The sequence below is a fragment of the Salminus brasiliensis genome, chromosome 14, assembly GCF_030463535.1.
Source record: "Salminus brasiliensis chromosome 14, fSalBra1.hap2, whole genome shotgun sequence".
NCBI lineage: Eukaryota > Metazoa > Chordata > Actinopteri > Characiformes > Bryconidae > Salminus > Salminus brasiliensis.
Window position 1 is genome coordinate 25091129 of NC_132891.1, and position 24203 is coordinate 25115331.

General features: G+C 40.1%; 2 protein-coding genes and 2 non-coding genes across 5 annotated transcripts; 3 read left to right on the forward strand and 1 right to left on the reverse strand.

Moving 5' to 3' along the window:
* Positions 1-8237: 8237 nt before the first annotated feature.
* Positions 8238-11059, forward strand: rpl10 (ribosomal protein L10). The gene is made up of 6 exons (XM_072696474.1): positions 8238-8336; positions 9018-9076; positions 9342-9449; positions 9621-9759; positions 9992-10154; positions 10814-11059. Exons 1-6 carry the CDS (start codon positions 8314-8316, stop codon positions 10967-10969), a joined length of 648 nt encoding a protein of 215 aa, XP_072552575.1. The 5' UTR covers positions 8238-8313; the 3' UTR covers positions 10970-11059.
* On the forward strand, positions 9790-9924 carry LOC140534978 (small nucleolar RNA SNORA70). Its single transcript, XR_011977517.1, has one exon. It is a non-coding gene; the product is annotated as a small nucleolar RNA SNORA70 (small nucleolar RNA).
* LOC140534979 (small nucleolar RNA SNORA70) lies at positions 10601-10735 on the forward strand. Its single transcript, XR_011977518.1, has one exon. It is a non-coding gene; the product is annotated as a small nucleolar RNA SNORA70 (small nucleolar RNA).
* Positions 11060-11715: 656 nt separating the features above from the next.
* dnase1l1 (deoxyribonuclease I-like 1) lies at positions 11716-22902 on the reverse strand. Of its 2 annotated transcripts, none has more exons than XM_072696983.1 (9): positions 22762-22902; positions 20205-20355; positions 17322-17410; positions 17057-17146; positions 16302-16414; positions 15409-15521; positions 13392-13549; positions 13207-13303; positions 11716-12110 (listed from the first exon to the last, which is right to left on the reverse strand). In XM_072696983.1, exons 2-9 carry the CDS (start codon positions 20346-20348, stop codon positions 11973-11975), a joined length of 942 nt encoding a protein of 313 aa, XP_072553084.1. In that variant the 5' UTR covers positions 20349-20355; positions 22762-22902; the 3' UTR covers positions 11716-11972. The 2 variants fall into 2 exon arrangements, with proteins under 2 accessions (XP_072553084.1, XP_072553085.1); XM_072696984.1 differs by having other exon boundaries at positions 17069-17146; positions 22762-22899.
* Positions 22903-24203: the final 1301 nt, after the last annotated feature.

The window sequence follows — 24203 nt, forward strand, 5'->3', positions numbered from 1 at the left end:
GAAACCTTGAGAGGAACCAGCACTCAAAATGGGAACCCATCCTGCCCTGGTTGACACAGATTCCAACCTTCCCTAGGCTTTTTTTTTAAAGATATGCTCAAGAAAGCTTCCAATGCATTGCTGTTTCACATTGCTGAGAATTTACATGTGTTTTAATTACAACAATGAAATTATTATTATTTTAAAGAAAGGACTCCTCTTAGAATGGCGTGTTGGTGCAGCAGGGGTCTTGGGTTATGGGTTCAGTGCCTGCTCTGGTCACCCCCTGTTCCTCCCAAAAAACACACTTAGTAGTTGGCTACACTAAATTGCTCCTATGTGTCAGGGAATGAGAGTGTGTGTTACCCTAGGGGTGGACTGGTTCTCTGTCCAGGGGGTATTCCTGCCTTGCGCCCAATGATTCCAGGTGGGCTCTGAACTCCCCTGACCTAAAAGAATGGATAGATGGGATTCTGGAAAGGAGTAGTGTGCAAAATCATATGTACAATCAATTTTACACCTCACCTCAGTTGTAGTTGGTTAGCAAAGACATATTTGGTGTGTGAAGTTTTCTCCTATAGTTATGTTGTTTCTGGCACCGTAATAACACACTGTTATCTACAAAAATGTAGAGCGGTATTCTTAAAGCAGCAGCCGTTGTTTTGCTTGAATTGTGTCTGTCCTTTTGTCCTTTCTTACAAATAACAGTATGATTTGCAGCAGAGGTCATCAGTTCCAGTCCTGGAGGGCTGGAGTCCCCCCCCCCCCCTGGTAACCTGGTAATGAGTTGAACCAGCTGTGTTTGAGCAGTGAAATCATCTGACATTGCTGGACTCTAGCCCTCCCGGACTGAGACTGATGACCCCTGCCATGCAGTGTCCACATAAGCCAGCCTATTTCAGTGTCCTTTCGCTGTATTGAGTTCCCACAGCTGCAGGCCTCTCCCAGTCATATTTCAGACTTGTAGAAAGGCTGTTGAGGAGAAAGCTTCATTGTTCTCTTGTCTCTTTACCCTATTCTTCCCTTGTCTCTGTCTACCATCCCACTCTCTGTTCTCTTCTGATCTTTGGCCTGTGCTTGTACACTCTCTGTCCCCTCCGTGTGATCTCTGCCTGCGCACTCCTACATTTGGAGTTCATTACAACTCAATTACACTCTACCCAAGAGTATGTGCATTAACACACACACAACAGACCATGCCAGACATACAGTGTGTGTTACAAGTGTAAACATACATCGGTTTTATAGTGGTGATACAGTATAGTGGAATATTATGTTTGTATTAAATGTGTTAAAATTGATTTAAATAATATTCAATGAAGTATTGTGATATTCGAATTTGCGACCCCCAGGCAGTATAATGGACTTGAGTACAATGAAAATAAACCTGAATGGAAGTATTGAATTGGTGTACTGTACTTATTGTCTTGTCTGTTGTCTATTACCATACCTCTAGAAACAAAGAAGCTCCAGTACATGAAACCTGCTCTCCTGAAGAGAACAAAATAAATGAGGTTGACCAGAAAAAGGATGCCACTAAAGGTTTTTGGAAATATTGAAAATAATACCAAATATACATGAAGAAACAGCGTTAAAGCAACATTATGTAGCATTTCTGCCATTGAATAAAAACTTCTATGTCATTGTGAGGCTTCACTGACCTGTAATAGGGAGGATAGCGTCTCTCTTGTAGCTTTGTTAGACTCAGTGCGCTACTAACTGCACTATGTAACTCTGGAGAAGTGGGTAAAAACAGGCTTGTGAGAACTGTGCAATGCTGAGTGACTCGAGTCAGTGGTGTAAAATCCTGTAATATTACTTTCAGTGACAGTTCAGTATCTTTTAGAAGTCCAGAACTGCCTAAGCGTGTCCGTCTCGACGGTTGGCTCAAAGTGCAAATTACACTTCCTGAGCTACACGCTTGGTAACACATGTTTTTCATAACTAATTTTAATTCTCAATTAAAACTCAAGATAATATCATTTGTCTGAGTGATTTTCTAAGATAATAATCCTTTAAAAGTTGAATCAAATTAAATCTGTGTTGTAATTTTACATTTCGTGTTGCACAAATTCTAACATTATCCAGAAATGCATGTCCTTAAACTTCAACACAACCCATATATGCATGCGCTGGATTCTGAAGATGCTCGTGGGTGGACAGGGTGTGAGTACACACTCAAGCCGATGTGTGAAGACTTCAGTGGACCACTTAACCACGCCTAAAGCTCTGCAGCAGGAATTGAAACTGGGTGTGAGTGGGTTAAAATGTCTTTGCCATAATGCACTTGTCTTCAATAGACATGAGGTATGAGGTATATGTTGTCTAGAAATTGCATGTCACAGAAAACCACAGAGGAAACCCACAGTTTCTGAGCCAGGCTTTGCAGGGCAAGGTTAAATGAGGAGAGCATGCATCACGTTCTTCACAAGAGAAATAACGTGGCACGGATGGTAGAAGGTAGAGGTACTTTTCTGCTAACTTCAAATAGGTCAAGACAATACAGACATTAGATTATAGATGAGAGATAATTTTGAGGTCAAAATTGCTGAAAACAACACTTAATGCATTAAAAACTTGAAGACAAGACAACAAGATTTGATTAGACCACTTCAATTGGACCATTTATCATGACATATTTACACAAGGCAACTGCTCTGCTCAGATAATGTAGAAAAACAAGGTTTACAGTGAAGGAGGACAAAGAACCGTTAGATTTAATTTCATGCTCCAAAGCATGGCAGATGGGGTAGACCTAGAGTGAGACTGTCTGGGCCTTTGTGAAAAATGAAAAATGTAAGGACACAAACGAGACAACAAGCTCCAGACAACAAATAACCTTGAAGCAAAGATTACGGTTTCCAGAAAACAGCAGGAGAGTGGGTGTGGGCTGACTGCAGTTCAGGTTTGACTGAAGCTGAGGTGAGCAGTAATGTATGCGACAGTAATCCGGAGCTGACCTGAGCGCAGTCCCATCTAAGGCAAGGAGTATTTGCTTGCCCCACTTAGGCGAGGAATGTGAGAAGAGACAAGGGGAATAGTTTGGATTGTTTAAAGAGCTTCACTGCGTGGCCAGAGTACAGGCTTGATTAATCATAAGCTGGTGCTGAGGCCTTGTAGAAACAAGATCTTTCACACTCTCTTTCTCTTTCTCCTCTCTCTACATGCTCTTTGACTCAGCGTTCAGGACTTTTTCTCATTTTCTGTTGCATTCCACAGACCACACAACGGATGTTAGGCCATCTCCATCAAAGGTGGGTCAGAAAGGGGATGTTTGTACTGCCATGTAATATCTGGCTTCACTAAGAACAAATGTTAGTGATTCCGCAGATTCCAAAGACCAACCCCAACATGTGTTCTTCATTAGTCAGAATTGAGAAATATGAGGTCATTCCTCTTCCAGAAAATTAAGAGGGGAGAGGGGATTTTGTATCGCCGCCAGGGTGTCCTTCATTAATGACACAACAGAGACATCTTTTGGCAGAACAAGAGAGACAAGCGCTTTTTGACATTGACGATTTGTTTGTTGGTCTTTGTCGCCCTCTTATGCGAATTCAGTGTACTAGCTTCTGATAAAGTGTGCATATCATATATCATATTATATTCCTTGCTTTTTGCATATAAAAGTGCTCAGATTGAACATTGTTATGTTCTCACAGCATAGTGTCTACACAATCTATACAGTTCATGTGTGGAAAACCAATGCATTTACATATGGTGCTTTTTCACTGACCCATGTAGTACGGCATAGCTGTTACTAATCCAAACCCCGTACCCTGGTCTAGAACGTTTCTGTGAATGGAGCAGAGGTGCGCTCTCTGCTCTGGAAGAGGTATTATATAAAGTGTATCGGCTGCAAACATATGAGTCCCCTTTTTCAGATGAAATGAAAGTTTGCATTTTATTTGGAAATCAAGGTCCTAAAGTCTGGAGGAGGAGTAGAGAGACACAGCATCCAAGGTGTCCAAGAAGTCAAGTGTGAGGTTTCCTCAGTCTGTGATGTGTTTGGGGTGCCACGTATTCGGCTGGTGTTTTATCACAGGACTGAGATGCACATGAGATGCACATGCCCACAGTGCCAAAACTACTACCAAATGATTTGTTGACTGTGATATTAATGTGCTTGATTGGCCAGCCAACTTTCTGGACCTGAAGGGTATTGTCAAGAGGAAGGTAAGAAACAGCAATACAGATGAGCTGAAGGCCACTATCATATGCAACCTGGGCTTTGCCACACTGCATCGAAGCAGTTATTTGTGGTAAAAGAGCCTGAGGCATGAAATGAGTCATATTTCAAGTAAAAAAGGCTTGAAATGTGTCACTTTAGGTTGAATAAAATGAAATATATGACCGTTTATCTTTTTGTAAATGAAATTATGAAAAACTGACCTATTTCACAACATTCTAATTTACATAATTGTTCACATTTTAGCCAAAATACCTTTAACAGCTGAGAACATACAGTATGTGTGCTTGTAGAGAGCCGTGTTTAATGATGTAATGATGACTGATCGAGGCTACCAGCTTTGGCTTTAGCAAGGCTTTATGAGTAGCTGCTGTTCACACTTCATTCTAACCAAATACCAGCTAAAGAAGCTGGCACAGAACGCTGCCACTGGAGCAGGACTGGAAAGTTTCTGTTCAGAATGAACCAAATAGAAAATAAATTAAGTGTGAAATCCTCACTGCCCAATCAGGAGTCTTCTGTGCTGTGACATTTCTTTTTCCTCCAGTGTTTCCTTTTAGGGAATGTATTTGGTTAAACGTGATTCCTGTGTTCTTAGTAAACACAGAAGCAGCTTGTGTGCAGGCTGTGTTTGGCCACTCAGTGGTCTGCACTGTTTCCAGCCTCTGATTTGGTACGCTTGGTACTCCAACACAAGTAACTAAAACAGCATGGGTACTTAGGTTAAGTACAAGTCACCTTTTAGCCCCCTATTCATGTTACAGTTTTAAGGAGTTTTAAAAGAATATATATATATATATATATATATATATATATATATATATATATATATATATATATATATATATATATATATTATTCTTTTAAGTTAGCATTTAAGAGGTGTCAGAATTATGCATGATGATTAAGTTTGCTGCTGTCCAATGAAAACCAGGTTTTTGTCCATTTTTAGTTTTCTCCATAATTTGAACCCTGTAGCTGCTCTGTACACTGTGTGAATAATTCTGGATGAATAGACCAATAGAAATGCTCTAAAGTATCTCGAATAAACTCTTAGTTTACATTGACTTCCATTCAAAATTCATACCTTTTTGCCTCCTGTAAAGTCAACATTTTGGAGATGTTTTTCATTAGACAATTATGCAGTTATATATATTGGATTGTGTTCTGTCCTGTGATGTCTGCATCAGCAACAATGAACTAGGAAGTAGGCTTTTCTGACCATAGGTCAGTCAGTTTTGCCATTTTATAACCCATCTTTGGTTAGATCGTTGGTACTAGAACTCTAAGTTTCCACAGGTTCCTCCATCCTCGACTCTGCTGAACCTTTTAAAAACAGCTCTATTAAGTTTAGATCCCGGCCCTGGTTGGATGACACCGCCTGGGTGCTTAGGAGGGAATGTCAGATAGCAAAACGTAACTGGAAAAAAGGCAGGCTGCAGGTATCCCATGAGATTTTAGGAAGCTGCTTAAGCACTTTTCAGGAAGCTGCCAAAATGGCTTGACAAAACTACTTTGCTGATATGAAATCATGAAACGGTCAGAATCCCAAAGTTTTGTTTAGCACAATTAATTTTGTTCTAAACCCTCCGGTTAGTTTTGCTCTATTTCTCTGGTTGGAGTGCTCTAAAGTGTGTGAGGAATTCTCAATTTTTATTAATTGGCAAAATTGAGGCTATTCAATCTGGTATGTTACCCTCTGCCTAATGCATTGTCAAAGTTTTAGACGGTTTGAGACAGTCTCTTCGTCCACTTTTCACAAGTTGTATTTTGTATATGCAGTCCATAGTTAATACCTCCCTAACATCCGACTCTGTCCCTGCATGTAAACATATTGTTGTACAGCCTGTTTTGGCATGCAGCCAGGTTCTTTCTTAATTATGATTAAAATAATATTTTTTCAGTTTTCATGATTTTTTTCAGTCTGGTTTTAAAGTACATAGTACAGAGTCAGCGGTCCTTAAGGTGACAAATGACCTGCTGCTTACTGCTGATTCTGGTGCCTGTGCCATTCTGTTCTTGTTGGTATCTCAGTGCCGCAGTCTACACTGTTTATCCAAACATACTGACTGACATACTGACTGTCTTGAACACACCATAGGTCTTAGCAGAGAACTGCTTAACTGGTTCTATCTTTGTCTAAGAACTTTTGTAGTTTGTGCTGGAAATTGTATGTCTCCTGTTACTACCATTACACATGGGATACCTCAAGGGTCAATATTAGGGCCAAAACTCTTTTCATTATATATGTTGCTTTGGGTAGTTTCATAAAAAGACAGCTTTATATCCCACTGAAGCCTACTGACTTGTGCTCACTTAAGAGTCTTACTGAATGTCTGGGCAAGATTAAATTCTGGATGACAAAATAACCCTCTCCAGTTAAACGAAAACAAATCTGAGATTTTTTGGCCCACCCAAGTCTTGTGCAAAAAATCAGAATACGTGAAACCCCACGTCTAGAACCTTTGTAAGATTTTTGATTATGACCAAAAAAATTCTGTTGTCAAAAGCTGTTCTTATATAGTTCAGGTCAATCGCCAACATTAAATCATGTCTCACTCCTCAGGATTTGGAGAAGGTTATAAATGCCCTCATTTCATCACGTTTGGATTACTGTGATGGACTTTACCTTGGTATTAGTAATACCTTTCTGACTCATTTACAGCAGACTAAGATCTTAGATCACATCACTCTGGTTTTAGCCTCTCTCTCTACTGGCTCTCTATTTATTACAGGGTCCAAGTTCTTTAATCTTTTAAGGCCCTGCATGGGCTTGCACCAACATGCATTACAGATTTACTAATACCTCTTTTCCCTTCCAGGTTCGTGAGGTCTTTAGATCAGTTGCTCCTGGCTGTTTCACGGTCTCAGCTGAAGCTCAGGAGTGATCGAGCCTTTGCTGTTATAATAGCAAGAAGCTGAAACAAGCTATTAGACATGATGTCTGCCCCCTGTCATTAAAACTAGACTGGAAACCTATTTTTATCATTTTACTGATCTTCTGAATGGGTGTGATTTCTGTGCTCAAGGGTGATCGAGCCTTGAGTGTGTTGTTTTTATAGCATATTTGTACAGCACTTACTTACTCACGTATACTAGATTCCTGAGTACACCAAAATAGGCTGTATAGTTTTAAGGGAGCAGTATCAAAAAGTCACTGTTTGATTTTAAGGGATAAGGAACTTTGCATGAATTACAAATGAATAAAAAAAATAAAAGTAAATAAAAAATAAACCCATAATAATATAATATGTGAACCTCAGAGATATACATCCAAAATGAAAAAAAAAAAAAAAAACAATATAGGATATGGGCCCTTTGAAACATAAAAATAGTGTACATGGCTAATATAATTAAAGCCAAATGTAACTGTTTTGTATATTGTAATATCCGCATTAAGTAATCACTGTGATCATATGACAGTATAATATCCCTATTAAGTCACCTATCGTTGTGATATTGTTATATGTTTGCGCTTTGGACAATAAGACAGTAGTGCTAAGTGTTTCTTTTGGATGATGTCACGCTCTAGCTAAAGCTGTAAATAGGTGTGTACTACAGGTTCTTCGAAAGGTCTTGTGTGATTTTTTTTGTCTAAGTTAAATAAATAAATAAATAAATAAATATGGCCAACGTGCCTCTAAACAGCCTTTTCTCATATTTTAGATCCTGTGATTTTTTAAAAAAAAATTATTTACAAAAAACGGCATTGATCTTTTTAGAAACTACAAACGCCGACCCCAAAAAACTACATTTCCCGAGTACATTTTAAGAAGGATGCGCGCAAGAGACAATCCGAACTAATTAACATTATTACCGTCGGTTCTAGCATAACTAGCATAAGTGTATTTATATGTTACATTCATGAAGGCTAACAGTAACTGTACAGTGAAGGCTGAATATTTTATGTTAGCTAAGTCATTCTGACTCCACGGATCTGACCAGATAAATTGAGCTGACCACCATCTTTTCTATATGACGCAACGGAAGCTCTGAGTACTTCCTTTCCTCCATTAGGTGAGTGCGTGGTGAGGGTGCCTTTACTGGCGCTCTTCACAAATCCGTCCAAAAATCGACCATATACTAAGTGTAGGACCCACATTCTTTTATTAAAGTGAGCATTTTTGTCTTTATTACAGATCGCAACCATGGGCCGCCGTCCAGCCCGTTGGTAAGTGGTGAATTTAGTGTTTGGAGTGTGGAGGGGCGAGCGGGCTGAAAATGGCAGGGCCGCTAACTAACCATGTGGCACAAGAGCTGGGCTAACGGAGCCCGGCAGGATTATATGTAGCTATTTGGGCTGAATTGAGAGGTGTAATCATACGACTGTGTGGATGTTTAATGTTTTATGTGGTTATTTGTAGTTTGCATGTACGAACGGGTTCTTTTTTAGTTGTTGGTTAGCTCTGTAGCTAGTCGGAGACTAACGTTAGCTCGCTGCATCACGCGTTTGACAGTGAAGAGTAACATTTGGCTCAAATCAGTATTAAATATTGTATTAATACTGGCTGTTTGTAATTGACAACTCAAGTTAAGTCGTTTTTTACCAAGCTGTTTGTCTTATATTAAGTAAAGCATGTTTTAGTGTACCTGATTGAATTACCTTGTTTTTTACTGTAGCGTTAGGGTTTGCAGTTGGCAGTTTACCAGCTCTCTGTAATTAGCTAATAAAGAAGTTAGTCCTATCAAGGTTAAATGCCTTGAACCTTGTGTTTCTGTCTTTTGTACAGTTAGGTGTGCTATCTTGTGTAGCTGACTGAATTTAAGATTTGCTCATCAGAGCTTTGCTGCCTTGAATAAACCTTTTATGTACTTTACCTGCATTCCTGACAGTAGTTCATCTCTCCCACAGCTACAGATACTGCAAAAACAAGCCTTACCCCAAGTCCCGTTTCTGTCGGGGTGTGCCTGGTAAGGATATACACTACTTCTGACAACAGCACACAATTTGATTCTGTGATTTGATTTTTAACATGGAAGGGTTGCAGAAACCTGTAGAGCAGTTCAGGAGTTTAATGTTGAGCCCCTCTTCTATGTTAATCCATAGACTAGATTGTGGTTGTGGTCAAAAGCAGCATAACACCACAATGTAATGGTAAACATTGATGGCTAATACAAGGGTTTTTCAGTGTGTATTAAAATTATAAGGCTCTAAAAATATTTCTTCTAAACCTAGATCCTAAGATCAGGATCTTCGACTTGGGCAGGAAGAAGGCTAAGGTGGATGAGTTCCCCTTGTGCGGTCACATGGTGTCTGATGAATATGAGCAGCTGTCTTCTGAAGGTAAGAGATGGAGATGGTAGCATCTTCTGCCTGATGTACTAGTTTAGCCTGTACCATACTTTAATGCAAGATCCTACTTTATACTTTATTAATATGAATGTTTAAGTCAGTATTATATTTTATCAGTATTTACTTTCCTTGGGAAAACTGACAAGTCATGTTCTGTTCTAGCTCTGGAGGCTGCCCGTATCTGTGCTAACAAGTACATGGTGAAGACCTGCGGTAAGGATGGCTTCCACATCCGTGTGCGCCTCCACCCTTTCCACGTCATCCGCATCAACAAAATGTTATCCTGTGCCGGAGCTGATAGGTGAGTTTGTGCCAAGTGTTCAAGTTTCTTCTGCAGTTTATTAAGCCGACCAGCTTAGTTGCCTGTACTGCTCTGGTGTGCAAAAGCTGCAGACAGTGAATCTTTGGTTGTGTATGAGCCCAGCTGTGAGGTGCTGGGTCCTTTTAAGGGACCATTGAGACAAGATTCTTGGATTTGGCGTTGTTGTCTAGCTGTGTGAGTAACCTGGGTTGTGTGTTTGTTCTGTCTGCAGGCTCCAGACTGGAATGCGTGGTGCTTTTGGAAAACCCCAGGGCACAGTGGCTCGTGTGCACATTGGACAGGTGATCATGTCCGTGCGCACAAAAGCCCAGAACAAGGAACACATCATTGAGGCTTTGAGGAGAGCCAAGTTCAAGTTCCCTGGCCGTCAGAAGGTATGTTGCTAAGCAGTAATTGAGTTTGTTATTGGAGGAGTGTTGGGGCTGTCGGAGTAGTAGTATCCTATAGATGGCAGAAATAGTTTGGTAAAATACTGGTTATTCTGTCTACAAAATCCTGTAGATGGCAGAAATTACTTCAACCACTTAAACCAATGCCAACGACTCGCTTGCGGGACAAAAGGTTTATGACTATTACTATTAAGGAATAGCACAACCAGTTTCTACAGAAGTCTCTGTAGTTACTGAATACCTTTTTAGTAAAGGTGTAATGACCCTTGTTTGGGAGTGTTGAGTCAGATGATGCATCACTTGCTTTTAATAAATCTGCATGGGTGAGGTATAATGCACTTTTTTAATTTAACTATTTTTGGGAATGTGCAAGACATGGTGATTGACTTGAAGTAGTAATGACTGCCTCAAACATCATTCGCATAGATTATCTGCAGCTTATTAAGCCGACCAGTCTGGTTACCTGTACTTTTCTGGTGTGCAAAGGCTGCAGACAGTAGTTCTTCGGTTTGTGTATGTGCCCAGCTGGGAGGTGCTGGGTCCTTAAAGGGACCGCTGAGACAAATCGTGTAAAGCTCTGTATTGATGAACTTTTTTGTATGAACTCAGTTTTACAATGTTTCCTACCTTTTTTGTCTGCTTAGATCCACATCTCCAAGAAGTATGGCTTTACCAAGTTCAACGCAGTTGACTTTGAAGACCTGCTGCAGGAGAAACGCCTGGTCCCCGACGGCTGTGGGGTGAAGTACATCCCCAACCACGGACCACTGAGCCGCTGGAAGGCCCTGCATGCCAACTAAGCACTTCACACGTTACCATACTTTTGGTTGTGTGAGAAGGCTCTCAGATTTCTGAAGTCAATAAAATCAAAATCTGTGTTTTGATTACAACTCATGGCCTCAGTATTTTGTTTTTATGGTTGGTATGTTCTCTGGGTTTTTCAATGTGAATACAATCTGAATGTTTCAATTGGATGTGGAAGCTTATGAACTTTTAGAAGAAATGCTTTACAATCTTGGCACAGCTGCAAATCACTGTTGGACAAAAACATCTCAAATAGCAACTACAAAAAAGCAATCCTTAACTTTAGTTGAAAGTCAATATTAAAGTATTGACTGTGGTTGGTGTGGTGCAACAAATAACACCACTACCTGCCACTGAGCTACCACACTGTGGTACAATTCCCAGTATGGGTGTCTATGCTGCGCTACACTGAGTCCTTGGGCAAGACTCCTAACATATTGGCCTGCCTCTGTGATATGAGTAAGCTTGTAAGTCACTCTGGATAAGCAAAATGCAAATGTAAAGTCACTTTCGATCTTCTGTAAGAGGCCATTTATCAAAGCCTGACAATATAAAGAACAGGTACATTCATATTATGGAGAACTGAAACATGGCAAAAAATGGAGCTCTAAGGATTTCCTATTAGCAATGCTGTGTACATTTAAGATAAAACTGTATTTACCAAGGTAATGAGGTTAAGATTTGGGTTAAGCTTTTTATTTAAAAAATATATATGTATACATGTAAAAATATCAGGCTGGGAGGCAAGACAATAAGTAATTTATTACAAAACATTCACACCACCATTCTCATCTATGGTATTTATCTCACTAAAAAAAAAAAAAATTTTTAAAGCACTTGTGGGAACCCCTAGACTTATGTTTGGCAGGTTGCTCCAGAAAAATCACCCAACACCTCATCCTTTAAGTGCAGCGTTGGCATTGAAAAGATTCAAGTATTTGGCATCAGTGCATTCTTATGTATAGATACTGGCTTTAGAAAATGTCCACTTTGAGCACATCAGTCTGCACTCAGTTGGAGCAGGAGGACAAGGGCAAAAGTGAAAGGCAGGAGGTGTGAAATCGTGTTTCCCCGCTCGCTTCCAGACTTGGTCTTCAGGTCGACCTCCACAGGGTAATGGTCACTCACTTGTAGAGCCTGTAAAGATCAATTCCATAGCTCTGTGAAATGGTTTGAGGGCTAAAAGATTTCATAGTGAGACAAAAGTGAACCTAGCAATATCCCAGGCTTAAAATGGATTGTTGTTTGTTAGTTTTGAGTTTCACAAGATGTTAATTATACTGACCATCCGTTCACATAGTGGGAAAGGTATTCACAGGATGCAAACTCAAAATCTGGTTTTATTAGATATGCTAACTGAATACTTCAAATCACTGACCACATTAGAAGCGTCACCACCCTTATAGCTATACAGTTCAAGACCGCACCCCACAATGGTAAGACAATGCCATTAATCCTTTTTTTTTTTTTTTTTTTTTTTTGGCCACAGGTACTCTGCTGACCAGATATGCCTTAGTTTTACTAGTTGAGATTGTTCCACTACCCAAAAAAATCCAGGCAAGAGCTGTCTTGTGGTCAACTGACCACTAATGAGATACAGCAGTAATATTCATAGAGGTACCACAATTGAACATATTCTAAAGCTGGAAGTTGCTGTGGTGAACTGCAGCCCTCCACTATAGGAATGATTATGCCTGAGCATAAGTTTTCATAACCCCAATGAATGCTGCTGTCTGATGCACTCATACCAGTGCAACACTCACTAACAAGACATTGCACGCTTAAAAATAAAGGTGCTTCAAATAGTTAGCAGAAAAAAAGGATAGCATAGAAGAACCACTTTAGATTCTATTAAAAAAACATTGCAACGTTTGCAATAGAGATGTGTAAAGGTGCATCACATTCCCATACAGTGGCATGTATTACAAACATGGTTCTTTATGGAACCTTCTACGGCATCCCTCTAAAGAGCCATTTAATGCCCCTTTATCTTTTTTCAGAGTGTACCATGTCAGAGTCACTGCTGTGCTAGAAATAAATTTTCAAATAATATCTGGTCAGTGGACGTCCTATGGTGGTCCCTTTCCTTTCATAGACAGGAAAAGGATGACTAACAAATTGTACAGCAACACACTGGGCACAGTCAGTAAGTGTACAGCTTGAAGGAGGTCCTAATAAACCGACAAATCATTGAATGATGATGTGAGCATGTAAAAGAAAAAGAGCATGCTACCTCCTCCTCCGTGAGATGGTACTCGCGGGCAAAGTTGAACGGCCGAGCTGAAAATGGTACTACAGCTTTGAGAAAGACATCTCCATGCACTACTATCCTGTGAGAACAGATCAGGCATCAGCACTGTAAGACTTCGTGAAATAAAACACATTTTACCTCGTCTGAACAGAACTGGATGGATGTACCTGTCATATGCGCAGTCGGTGGATCCTCTCACAGTAGTGTCCTGTTTGTCTTCTATCAGCCAGGCGAAAGAGGATATAGTGTACAGTCTTATGTTCTTCCTGTTCTTCTTGGCTACGTATCCACAGGCCGCATTGAAGTCACCAATGAACATCATGTCCTATCAGAATTGCAAAAATGGTGGCATACATTTGAAATGTGGAAAAAACTTTGAGGTTACTGGAACCACAATGCTCTAGACTGCAGTAGGTGTGACAAATAGTGACTAATTCTAACTCGATTTTAATGAATTCGACTCTGTCTCTCTAGGGAGACCACTCAGGTGCTCGATCAGTCCCTGGTCATTTCAAGACTTCAAGGATTCAAGGAGACTTTATTGCCATTCTCATCACATGTGGTACATGGGGTGGAACGAACTTGAGATCTCAAGATCCCAGTCACACCCAATTATTGAATAAATAAAATAATACAAATCTAGAATATAAGAAGGGTAGACATAAATCGGAAAAGTGGGAAAACAAAAAAAAGTAGCAGCAATCTAATCACAATATGACTTGACTATTACTTGACCAACACTACTCTCTCCTGCGTGGTCTTCCAATGTGTGTCATGAGGCACTTGCAATTTGTCAGCCATGTCATGTCTCTACTGTGTTCTCTTTACTGGTTTCCTGTTGCTTCCCACATCAGATGCCCACTCTGATGCTGGCCTACAAAGCCAAAAATGGAAGGCTTCAGGCACAGCTCGGCTGGACCCAACTCTCATTATGACACATGGAAAGCAGGCATCTAGACTTTTCTTTGGGAACTTTCTAGAACTTTCCCTTGGAGTCCGAACGGCAGTTCCTCAGTGTCTTTAAACACAGTCAGCTCTAACGTTTCGATTATTAAAGGCTTGTGATTGTACTCATGCCATATCTGTGTCTTCTTGACATTCAGGAGGAGTATTGTGTATGTTGGAAGGTTGTTGTATTAGGTAGGTAGAGTATGATGCATTTTGTTTCTAGGTCTCTATTCTGGCTTTTGTGTTTGGCTGTGCCTGAGCTTGGTGGTATCTCTGGACTTCAGTCTATTCACACTAGCTTTGAGAACTCACTGGTCACTCCATCTACAGAAGCTCGAAGCCTTGGTGTAGTCATGGATGATCAGTTATTGTTCTCAAGCCATGTTGCAAATGTAACTCGGTCATGCAGATTTCTCCTGTACAACATCTAGAAAATACGACCCTTTCTCTCTAGAGAGTCGCCCAGGTGCTCGTTCGGTCTCTCGTCACTTCTAGACTTGACTACTGCAACTCTCTTCTGGCTGGTCTCCCTTTGCGCACCATCAGGCCCCTGCAACTTATCCAGAATGCAGCGGCACGGGTCATCTTCAACGTTCCTAAATTCAGCCATGTCACTCCACTGCTGCACTCTCTTCACTGGCTTTCTGTAGTAGCATCAGATTCAAAACCCTGATGCTGGCCTACAAAGCCCAGAAAGGACCAGCCCCTCTGTACTTAATGGCAATGGTCAAAATCCATCAAATCCATCCATCAAAAATTCGCACCAAGAGCTTCAAGTACGGCTCGGATTGGCCAGCTTAAAATCCAAGGATGACAAGCTTCCAGGTTTTTTTCTGTCCTGGCACCAAAGAGATGTAACAAACTTCCCCTGGGTGTCCGAACGGCAGAGTCGCTCATCGAATTCAAAAGCAGACTGAAGACTGACCTCCTCCGAGAATACTTGGGCGAATAGTAGAGTGGTCTCCTTACCGACTTGTGTTTAGTAATGTCTAAACTTAGAGGTATCTTTGAATTCTAGTCTATTCAAACTAGCTGAGGTTATTTTTGGGTAAATAGCAAAGCACTTTTGTAAGTCTCTCTGGATAAGAGCATCTGCTAAATGCCTTAAATGTAAATGTAGCTAGGGATATTTTCTGAATGAAGGGCGAAGCACTTCTGCAAGTCTGCTAAATACCATAAATATAAATGTACTCAATGACTTTTTTAGAGTGTCTACACTTGCTGTATCACTCTTACCTCTGTCTTCCACCTCTGTCTTACATCTTCAAACACATCATAGAGCTCATCAATCTCTTTGGTGGCATTTGTGGGAGTGGTGTGCACTGGGACCAGGACAAACTCGCCAATCACTGTAAAACACCACCACTCAATCACATCAACAATCTGACACAAGATCAATCATCCTGACACTTGGTTGTAATGCTTTCCACAAAAGCTTCAAACTTCTAAACTACCTGACTGACTGCTTTTACACTTTAAACATGAAAGAAATCTGACAGAGAAAAGCAAGGTAAGCTTCATCAGTGATGAATGATTCATTTTTCGTACTCTGCAACCTAAACCTGTAGAAGTAGATGAATAAATGACCAACAAAATAACAGAAAGACATTGGTGTCTGTAGAGTAACACAAATGGGAAAAGGAAAATAAATAGTATTCAAATATAAAGAAATTGGATTAAAAATGAAATCAATAAAAAACTGAACAAAACAAAAACAATTCCTAAGAATTTTCTTAATTTTGTTCTTGAGAAAAGACCTAACCAAAAAGTCTGTCAGATTCATGATGTGTTTTCAAGCTGTAGAATTGTTCCAAGCTTATAATGATGGGTGTCACTGTCCTCTTAATTTGAACAAATGCCAAATAAGAAAACTATATTAGTTTTGTGTCAGAAGAATTTTTTTCTGAAGAATGGTGGCGAATAAGGGCCAGTGTTTTCAGCCTTTTTCATGGTAGGCCTGACCAGTATCAACAGGGAAAGAGTCTTGTCTTTGATGCATGATAGCCTGCAAGAAGTCCTTCATGCTGTGCTTCAGAGACAGAGAGAGTGACAGTATTCTCTCATAACATCGAAAAAACAGCATTATTAAGTCATCTTAACAACAGGTGGCAGTAACTCTGTGGTTGTACCTGTTTTAGGTGCTTGGAAGCGCACTACAAAGGGCTCCCTGGCGAAAGCATCCTCGTCCCCTTTCTGATTGTCTGGGTACTGATATTGATCTTTAAGCCTCACTGAGTCTCTTCTGTGGGAGAGAACAAATGATAATCCCTTAAACTGCAATAGTATATATACACTGATCAGCCATAACATTAAAACCCCCTTCTTAATATTGTGTAGGTCCCCCTTGTGCTGCCAAAACAGCTCTGACCCATCCACACATGGACTCCTCAAGACCTCTGAAGGTGTTTTGTGGTATCTGGAACTAAGATGTTAGCAGCAGATCCATTCAGCTTTTAAGTTGCGAGGTGGGGCTTACATGGATCTCAATGATGAGTCTTGGGTGCCCTTGACCTTGTCACTGATTCACTATTGTTAGATACTGTCCTGCACATTAGGAACATCCCACAAGACCTGTCTGCCGTTTTGGAGATGCTCTGACCGAGCTGTCATCACAGTTTGGCCGTTGGCAAAGTAGCTCAGATCCTTATGCTGCTCATTGTTTTTCAACACATCAACAACTGACTGTTCACTTGCTGTCTAATATGTATATCCCACCCCTTGATAGGTGCCACTGTAAACAGACCTTTTGGTGGTTACGGCTGATCAGTGGATATGTCACAATGCAATTCTTTACTACATGATCTTTTTAGTGTCATAGTAGTTACAGAATACAACCTTGAATAATATGTAAATATATAAATATACTAATAATAAATTCACTTACCTGAATACAAACACATATTGCTCCTGATAGGTCTGTGTTCTGCCAAGCCGCCCACTAGACACGTAGTCATACTGGTGATCACTGTTAAAGCTGAATAAGAAGCAGTTTACAGTATTAGAGATCATATCTATGACTTTCAACTTAAGTGTGTGAGAGAGAGAGTTTCTTTAGCCATAAATAAGTAAACTGAAAGCCACAGTTTCACTTTTCTTTGTCAGAGTAGTGCTCTAAACTGTGACTGTAGCAGTGGAGAGAGAAATGTTACTTGTTCAGGCTGTTCAGCAGTTTTGGAATGGCCTTCTTCTTGTGATCTCTGACCTCCTGAAGCAAGCACACATCACAGCGCGCAACAATCTGAGGGAATCAGATGAAGATCCTAATCAAAAACTGTTCAGTGGATTGCATTGATTTTTTTCCCCGTAACTCCCCCTAGCACTAGCAATGCTCGCGGCACTAAGAAGGTAAGTACTTAACACATCCCCGATACATGCAAAGCCAGCCACCGCCTCTTTTTGCTAGGCACCCGACACGCTCAGAGGAAAGCACCAGGTCCCCAGCTCCACCGCACCAACTATCAGACTTCTGTGCCGGCCAACATCGCTTCAAGAGTGATGAGGGGAGAGAGCACCATCTACCCACCCGGAGAGTGCATGGCCAATTGTGCTCTCTCAGACTTCGGTCGCTGATGGCAAGTGTTCACTGCATAATCAACCTGACGATCACTGTATAGCTATGCTAGCTTTGTTGTATCCGTCTCGCAGTTTATGTTGCAGACAGTCCATGTTGCCAAGTTCCAGTAGTTAAGCACACAAAGGGCCTTCAGCATTCACCTTATCAGGCACATCTGCAATATCTCTATATACACAGTTGAAACCAGACGTTTACATACACTATATAAAAAGAGACAGAATCAGAATAAACTTTTCCTATTTTAGATCAATGGAATTACCAAAATTATTTCCATTTGATAAATGCCAGAACAATGAGAGAGGGGTTTTCAAGGCAATGTATAAGTCAAAAGTTTAAATACATTTCATTAGTATTTGGTATCTTGCCCTTAAACTGTATGACTTAGGTCAAACGTTTTGGATATCCTTCCACAAGCTTCTCACAATAGTTGGCAGGACTTTTGGCCCATTCCTCCTGACAGAACTGGTGTAACTGAGCCATGTTTGTAGGCCGCCTTGCTTTTCATGCCTTTTCAGCTTTGCCCAGAAATGTTCCATAGGATTGATATCAGGGCTTTATGATGGCCACTCCAAAACAGGTTATGACTGTTATCCTTAAGCCACTTTGTAACCAGTTTGGCGGTATGCTTCGGGTTTTTGCGCCCAAGCTTTAACTTTCTGGCTGATGTCTTGAGATGTTGCTTCAGTATGTTCATTCCCCATCATGCCATCTATTTTGTGAAGTGCACCAGTCCTCCCTGCAGCAACCCCATAATATGATGCTGCCACCCCATGTTTCACAGTTTGGATGGTGTTCTCAGGCTTGCAAGCTTCCCTCTTTTTCCTCCAAATGTAACGATGGTCATTATGGCCAAACAGTTCAATTTAGTTTCGTCAGATCACAGGACATGTCTCCAAAAATGAAGGTCTTTGTCCATGTGTGCATTTGCAACCATTAATCTGGCTTTTTATGTTTCTTTTGGAGTAATGGCTTCTTCCTGGCAGAGTGTTCGTTCAGCCCATGTGGATACAGTACTTGTTTCACTGTGGATAATGACACACTCTTACCAGCTTCAGCCAAGGTCATTTGCTTTCATCCTTAGGTTGATTTCATTTCGGACCAAAGCACGTTCATCTCTGGGACACAGAACATGTCTCCTTCCTGAGCGGTATGATGGCTGGACATTCCCATCTTGTTTGTACAGATAAACGAGGCACTTTAGGGCATCTGGAAATTACACCCATGGATGAGCCAGACTTGTGCAAGTCCACAATTCTCTTGATTCTCTGATATCTTGGTTGATTTCTTTTGACTTTCCCATGCTGTTACACAAAGAAGCAGTGTGTTTCAGGTGTGCCTTAAAATACATCCACAGGTGTGTCTCTAATTAACTCAGATGTTGCCCATAAACCTATCAGAAGCTTCCAAAGACATGAGATCATCATATGGGCTGTCCCAAATAGTTTAAAGGCATAGTAATCTTTGTGTATTTAAACGTTTAACTTTGAAGAAAGTAATAAAAAATACCTTCAAAATAATCCCTCTCTCATTGTTCTGGCATTTAGCAAATGTGAATATTTTTGGTAATTCTAATTGACCTAAAACGGGAAAAGTTTATTCTAAATTCATGTCAGACAGTGAGAAAAAATGCATATGTGTTTTTTTATATAGTGTATGTAAACTTCTGGTTTCAATTGTAAATGAGCTTTAAATAGATCTGTGAGTAATGCCTTAGAAGAACCACTTTCGGTTTCATAAATCACATTAAATCATGTAAAAGAGAGGCGTGTGCCATTGCTAAAAAAAAAAAAAAAAAAAACATTTGAAGCCTCTTTATTTTTAAGACTGCAGTACAGTACTGTAGCACATCTGCACAGTCTTCCAGCCCATCTGTACACCATCCGCGGACGTTAGGTGACCACTAGATGGTCACCATAGATATCCGATAGGTGATGATGGATCATTCTCAGCATAGCAGTGAAAACTGTCACATGGTAGTGTGTTTGGAACTGGAACAAGTGTATCAGGGTGAACAGTGATGGTTTTAGGATTTTCACACACGTCAGATCCGCTGTTGGACAACAGTGGTTAACCACTCACAAGTAAGTGCACAAATAAGGAAACCTCAGTTCCTTAATGTTGTTCAACACCAATGGCCTCTCCGACAATGTAAACATGTCTCAAATAGAGGGATGTGTAATGGGTAAGGCCTATCAATACTTAGCACTAGCTGCTAATACAGATTAATACAGAGTTTGCCCTATTGGTATTAGGCATAGTGCCAAAAGGTTCAGGTTTATCTGCTGCAGAGAGTCCTATTCTACTGGTACTGTTCCTTTCACTGTTCTGATGCTCTAGGGGATCAACCTAGTGACCTTCTGCTCCTAGGCCCATTTCTCGAACCTTCACACCTTAACTAAAGGCCTACATTAACATTCACATTACAATTATACGTCACTGTACACTCTGTAAGACTTACCTGGGTTAGAGTGTGCAAAATTCTGCCATTTGCTGCTTTTGAGTCCCCAAAACTCTGAACATTAAAGGCACAGATTTTGAAACCATGGCATGCCAGCATGCCACAGAGATGAATGAGGACAAGTAGTGTGAGAGGGAGAGTCATACTTGATCTGTACAGAAAGAGAGAGAGAGAGAGTTAAACAACAGAGGCATAGCTCAGTCAATCAACAGTCTAACAGCAGCCAGGCCCGAAGAGATGCATATTTTGGAGGAGCTTTATAAATGTACGTACTAGGAATGAGGAGGAGGGGGTAGACTGAAGAAGAGATGAAGATAGAGGACAAGGAAGGGGATGAGCATAGAGAAAGGTGGCAGTTATTACCTCAAAGACAGAGGTACAAGTAATTTCAATAGAAATACAAAAGGATGTGAGGCGACCATTGCCTCTCTACAGGGACAGTCGTGGGTGAGACAATACTTAATCAAGTACTACAAGAACCATGAAAAAATATATTTTGTTAATATTTTCTCTCAGTAATCACGAGACTCTTTAAAGCAGCATCATGTGAGAATTGGTATCCCCCTCATGGACAGCTATTAGCTGAGATATACAGAACTAGACTAGATCAATACTTAATAATTACACATTATTAAAGTTACATAGTGCAGTAGCAGCATTTCAGCCTGGAGTGGCAATGACATAGGCCATTATTAGTGGCCATTATTCATATTATAGGTCAGTGGTGAAAAATAAATACATTTTATGCTGTTATTTAGTTAAATGCTACACAGTGTTGCTTTAATCAAACCAGATCAGCTACTTAAACTGTTTGCTATTACTGAACTGGGTGTGTTGAAGCAGGGAAAGCACCAGACTGTGCTGGAAACCGGCTCTCCAGGACCAAATTAAAGAACCCTTATGATGTGGATGAATCATTTGCTGGACTGTGATGTTATTTTGCCTTTTGATTTTAACAAAGACAAATCACAAAACACAAATCACTCTCACAATGTATATTTCCCAGCTATTTTAATTACAATGCTGTTAAGCTACTCATTGCCATCCATAAGCCACTGCAGTAGGCTACTGCTAAATATCGTAGTACTGAAATTTACATTTACAGAGCAGCTCGCTGATGAAAATCTGGAAAGGCTTTTATCATCAGTTATGTTTGAGCCAAGTGTCATTTATACAAAAGACCTGTCGTATATCAGGCACATTAACAAACACCCATTAATCACTATTAATGGTCATACATTAAGGAGCCCTTACAAGGAAAAAATACAAAGCTAAAATGCACTTTACCTTAACCATCAGAAAATACACCAGCAATAAAAGTGGGAATTTCCCCACTGCGGGACTAATAAAGGACTATCTTATCTTATCTTATCTTAAGTAACATTATATGTGTTAACGCAATGCAATGTTATTGTTCTGTTGAGTTTTCAGTGCTATTTAAGTATTTATTACACAAACACACACACACACACACACGGCATGTTAAGATAAGGTACAATCATAATGTGACAGATTGTCTAATAATTCCCCCACCCACCCGAGCCTTGTCCTCTCTCACACTTCACAGTTCATGGCTGCAGTGCTGTCATTTTAATACTCAATGTACTGTCTAGGGTACATCTATCCATCCGTCCATCCATCCATCCATTTACTTATCCACTTCTTCCTGGTCAGGGTCGAGCTGGGTTCTGAGCCTATCCAGAATCATTGGACGCAAGGCAGCCTGGACATACCCCTGGACAGGGCGCCAGTCTATCGCAGGGTACAACACACAACCATTCACTCACACTGTCACACCTTTGACTGACAGGGGCCCTAATAACGTAGGAAATGAGTATTCTGGCAGATTTGTTAGAGTTGTTGGGCCCAGTGTGGTATTTTTTCATGGGGCCAAAAAAGATCCCTCACAGCGCCTCTGTAGGCAATGACTTGACATCTGGAGCTGTGCGGCACACGTAAACACAGCTCTGCAGCGCCACTGACAGTACCACCTAGCTAATTATCAATAAATCTGTAAAAACACAACCAAAAACCAATGACATGTCCTGTGTCTAACAAACAGGATACCAGAACTGAATGAAGGTGCCCTTAGGTTTATATCTTACACATGCAGTGTATGTTTTCCTAATACAATATTGTAAACCAAGATAAACCTTTTAGAAAACAATAAAAACACAACACACGCCAATCAAGCATCTCACAAGTTTTGACAAGTGACAAACTATGGTACGGTTGATGAGTCAGAACATGTTGTGAGACACACTGTCAACAGCTGCAAGCTTCATTTCTTTTTCTTTTTTCTAAAAACCTGATCAAATAAAGTGATTCTTTCTCAAATGACTCTTTCTTATCCTGAGCACATTACTAAGAGCAAGTTCATCAGACTCTCAAATGTATGCTTTCTATTCCCAACCACAGCACACAAGAACATTAAGAAGAGTTTTACTTCTGCTTTGAAACTTTTCAGCTCCTCCACTCACCACACACGAGAGAACATTCTCACAGGACAGATATTGCATCTACACAGTCAGAGAAGAAGATAACGTGTTTGTTCTACCTTAGATAACAGACCCGGTCTCTTTGGTGGCTTGAGTGCAAGTCGGGAACTCCAGAACAGCTTAGTTTTCTGCTCAGTGTTTACAGCCAAACTCAGAATGATCCACCCTTTCCAACCAAGCTCTGAAGCAGAGGGAGGAGCTTGCTTCTAAAACTGTAGCTACTGCTGAGAGAATGTTTCCACTCTTAAACACACACGCGCACACACACACACACACACACACACACACACACACACACACACACACAAAGCTGCTTTTAATCCCTAGGTTCTTTATACCAGAATGTCAAGTTTAGTAGGTATTATTCAAACCTCGCAATTAGTGGGAATTACAGTGATCCATTTCAATGATAGTAGATGTTCAGGATTTTTCCCACTTTAATGGAAGGAACTTTTATTTATTTATTTATTTTATTTACCATGAATAATTTGTTGATTTAAATATAAATATAAAAACACAGTTTCCACCACTAAAATGAACTTAGAATGTTGTTAATGTTGCTTTGCTGTTACATGTTACAAATGTATTCTTGAATATACAATCATATGCAGATTTGGGCACCCGTGATCAAACTATATATTGTTGGGATTTTCTAAGTAAACGTAAGTGAATTTATAAACATTTTCTGCAGATTTTGGACACCATTTCTATTTATTTAATATAGGATTATACAGGACAAATACTTCAAATGTCATTATATGTGCACATGCCACATTTAATGTTTTTTTTGTTTTTTTTTACATTTTTTGCAACATACATACAACATGCAAAACTTACCAGTAATATTTGAACTTTTGTCAAATTTACTGGAATTACTTTTTTTTTACTTGTAAAAACTGAATTTATGGTATCAAGAAACTTCAGATTTAAAGTTAAAATGGCTTGCCATAAGCCTACCATTTATATTTAATGTTAGAGCACATTATGGTAATACTTTTTAATTGAACCTGCTTAGGCTTTCCAAGACACAGCACATTAGGCAACTCTATTCCTTATAACTGCTGTGTAATTTGCTGCCCTGACAGGTCATTCCACTCTATTCAGAAGCATATATCTATTTTTCTCATCTGTACAAAATTGTCTCTCTATTATGGTAGGCCTGGTGCAGTATTGGACCACTCTTTTGCCACTTTTCTTACTCTACCCTGTCATTTGCTCTGCCACCTACCACTAAATTATGTACATGTAGGCTTTACACATCTAACATAAGTGTTAGACTGAGGATCTAATAAGTAATCAAGTCAGTCCACCGAGATTTCTGCTTTCTTTTTCCTCAGTTTCCTCAGTTCTTGTTTGATTCTCTGTGATCACACTGAAATGAATGCCTAATTAACACTTCAATACAGATTAGTCAGTAACTTCTATGAATACTATATTGGCTACTTTAGAACCAGCATTTGATGTATGTAGGTTTGAGAGTGAGGTATTTGTGTTTCTGGCA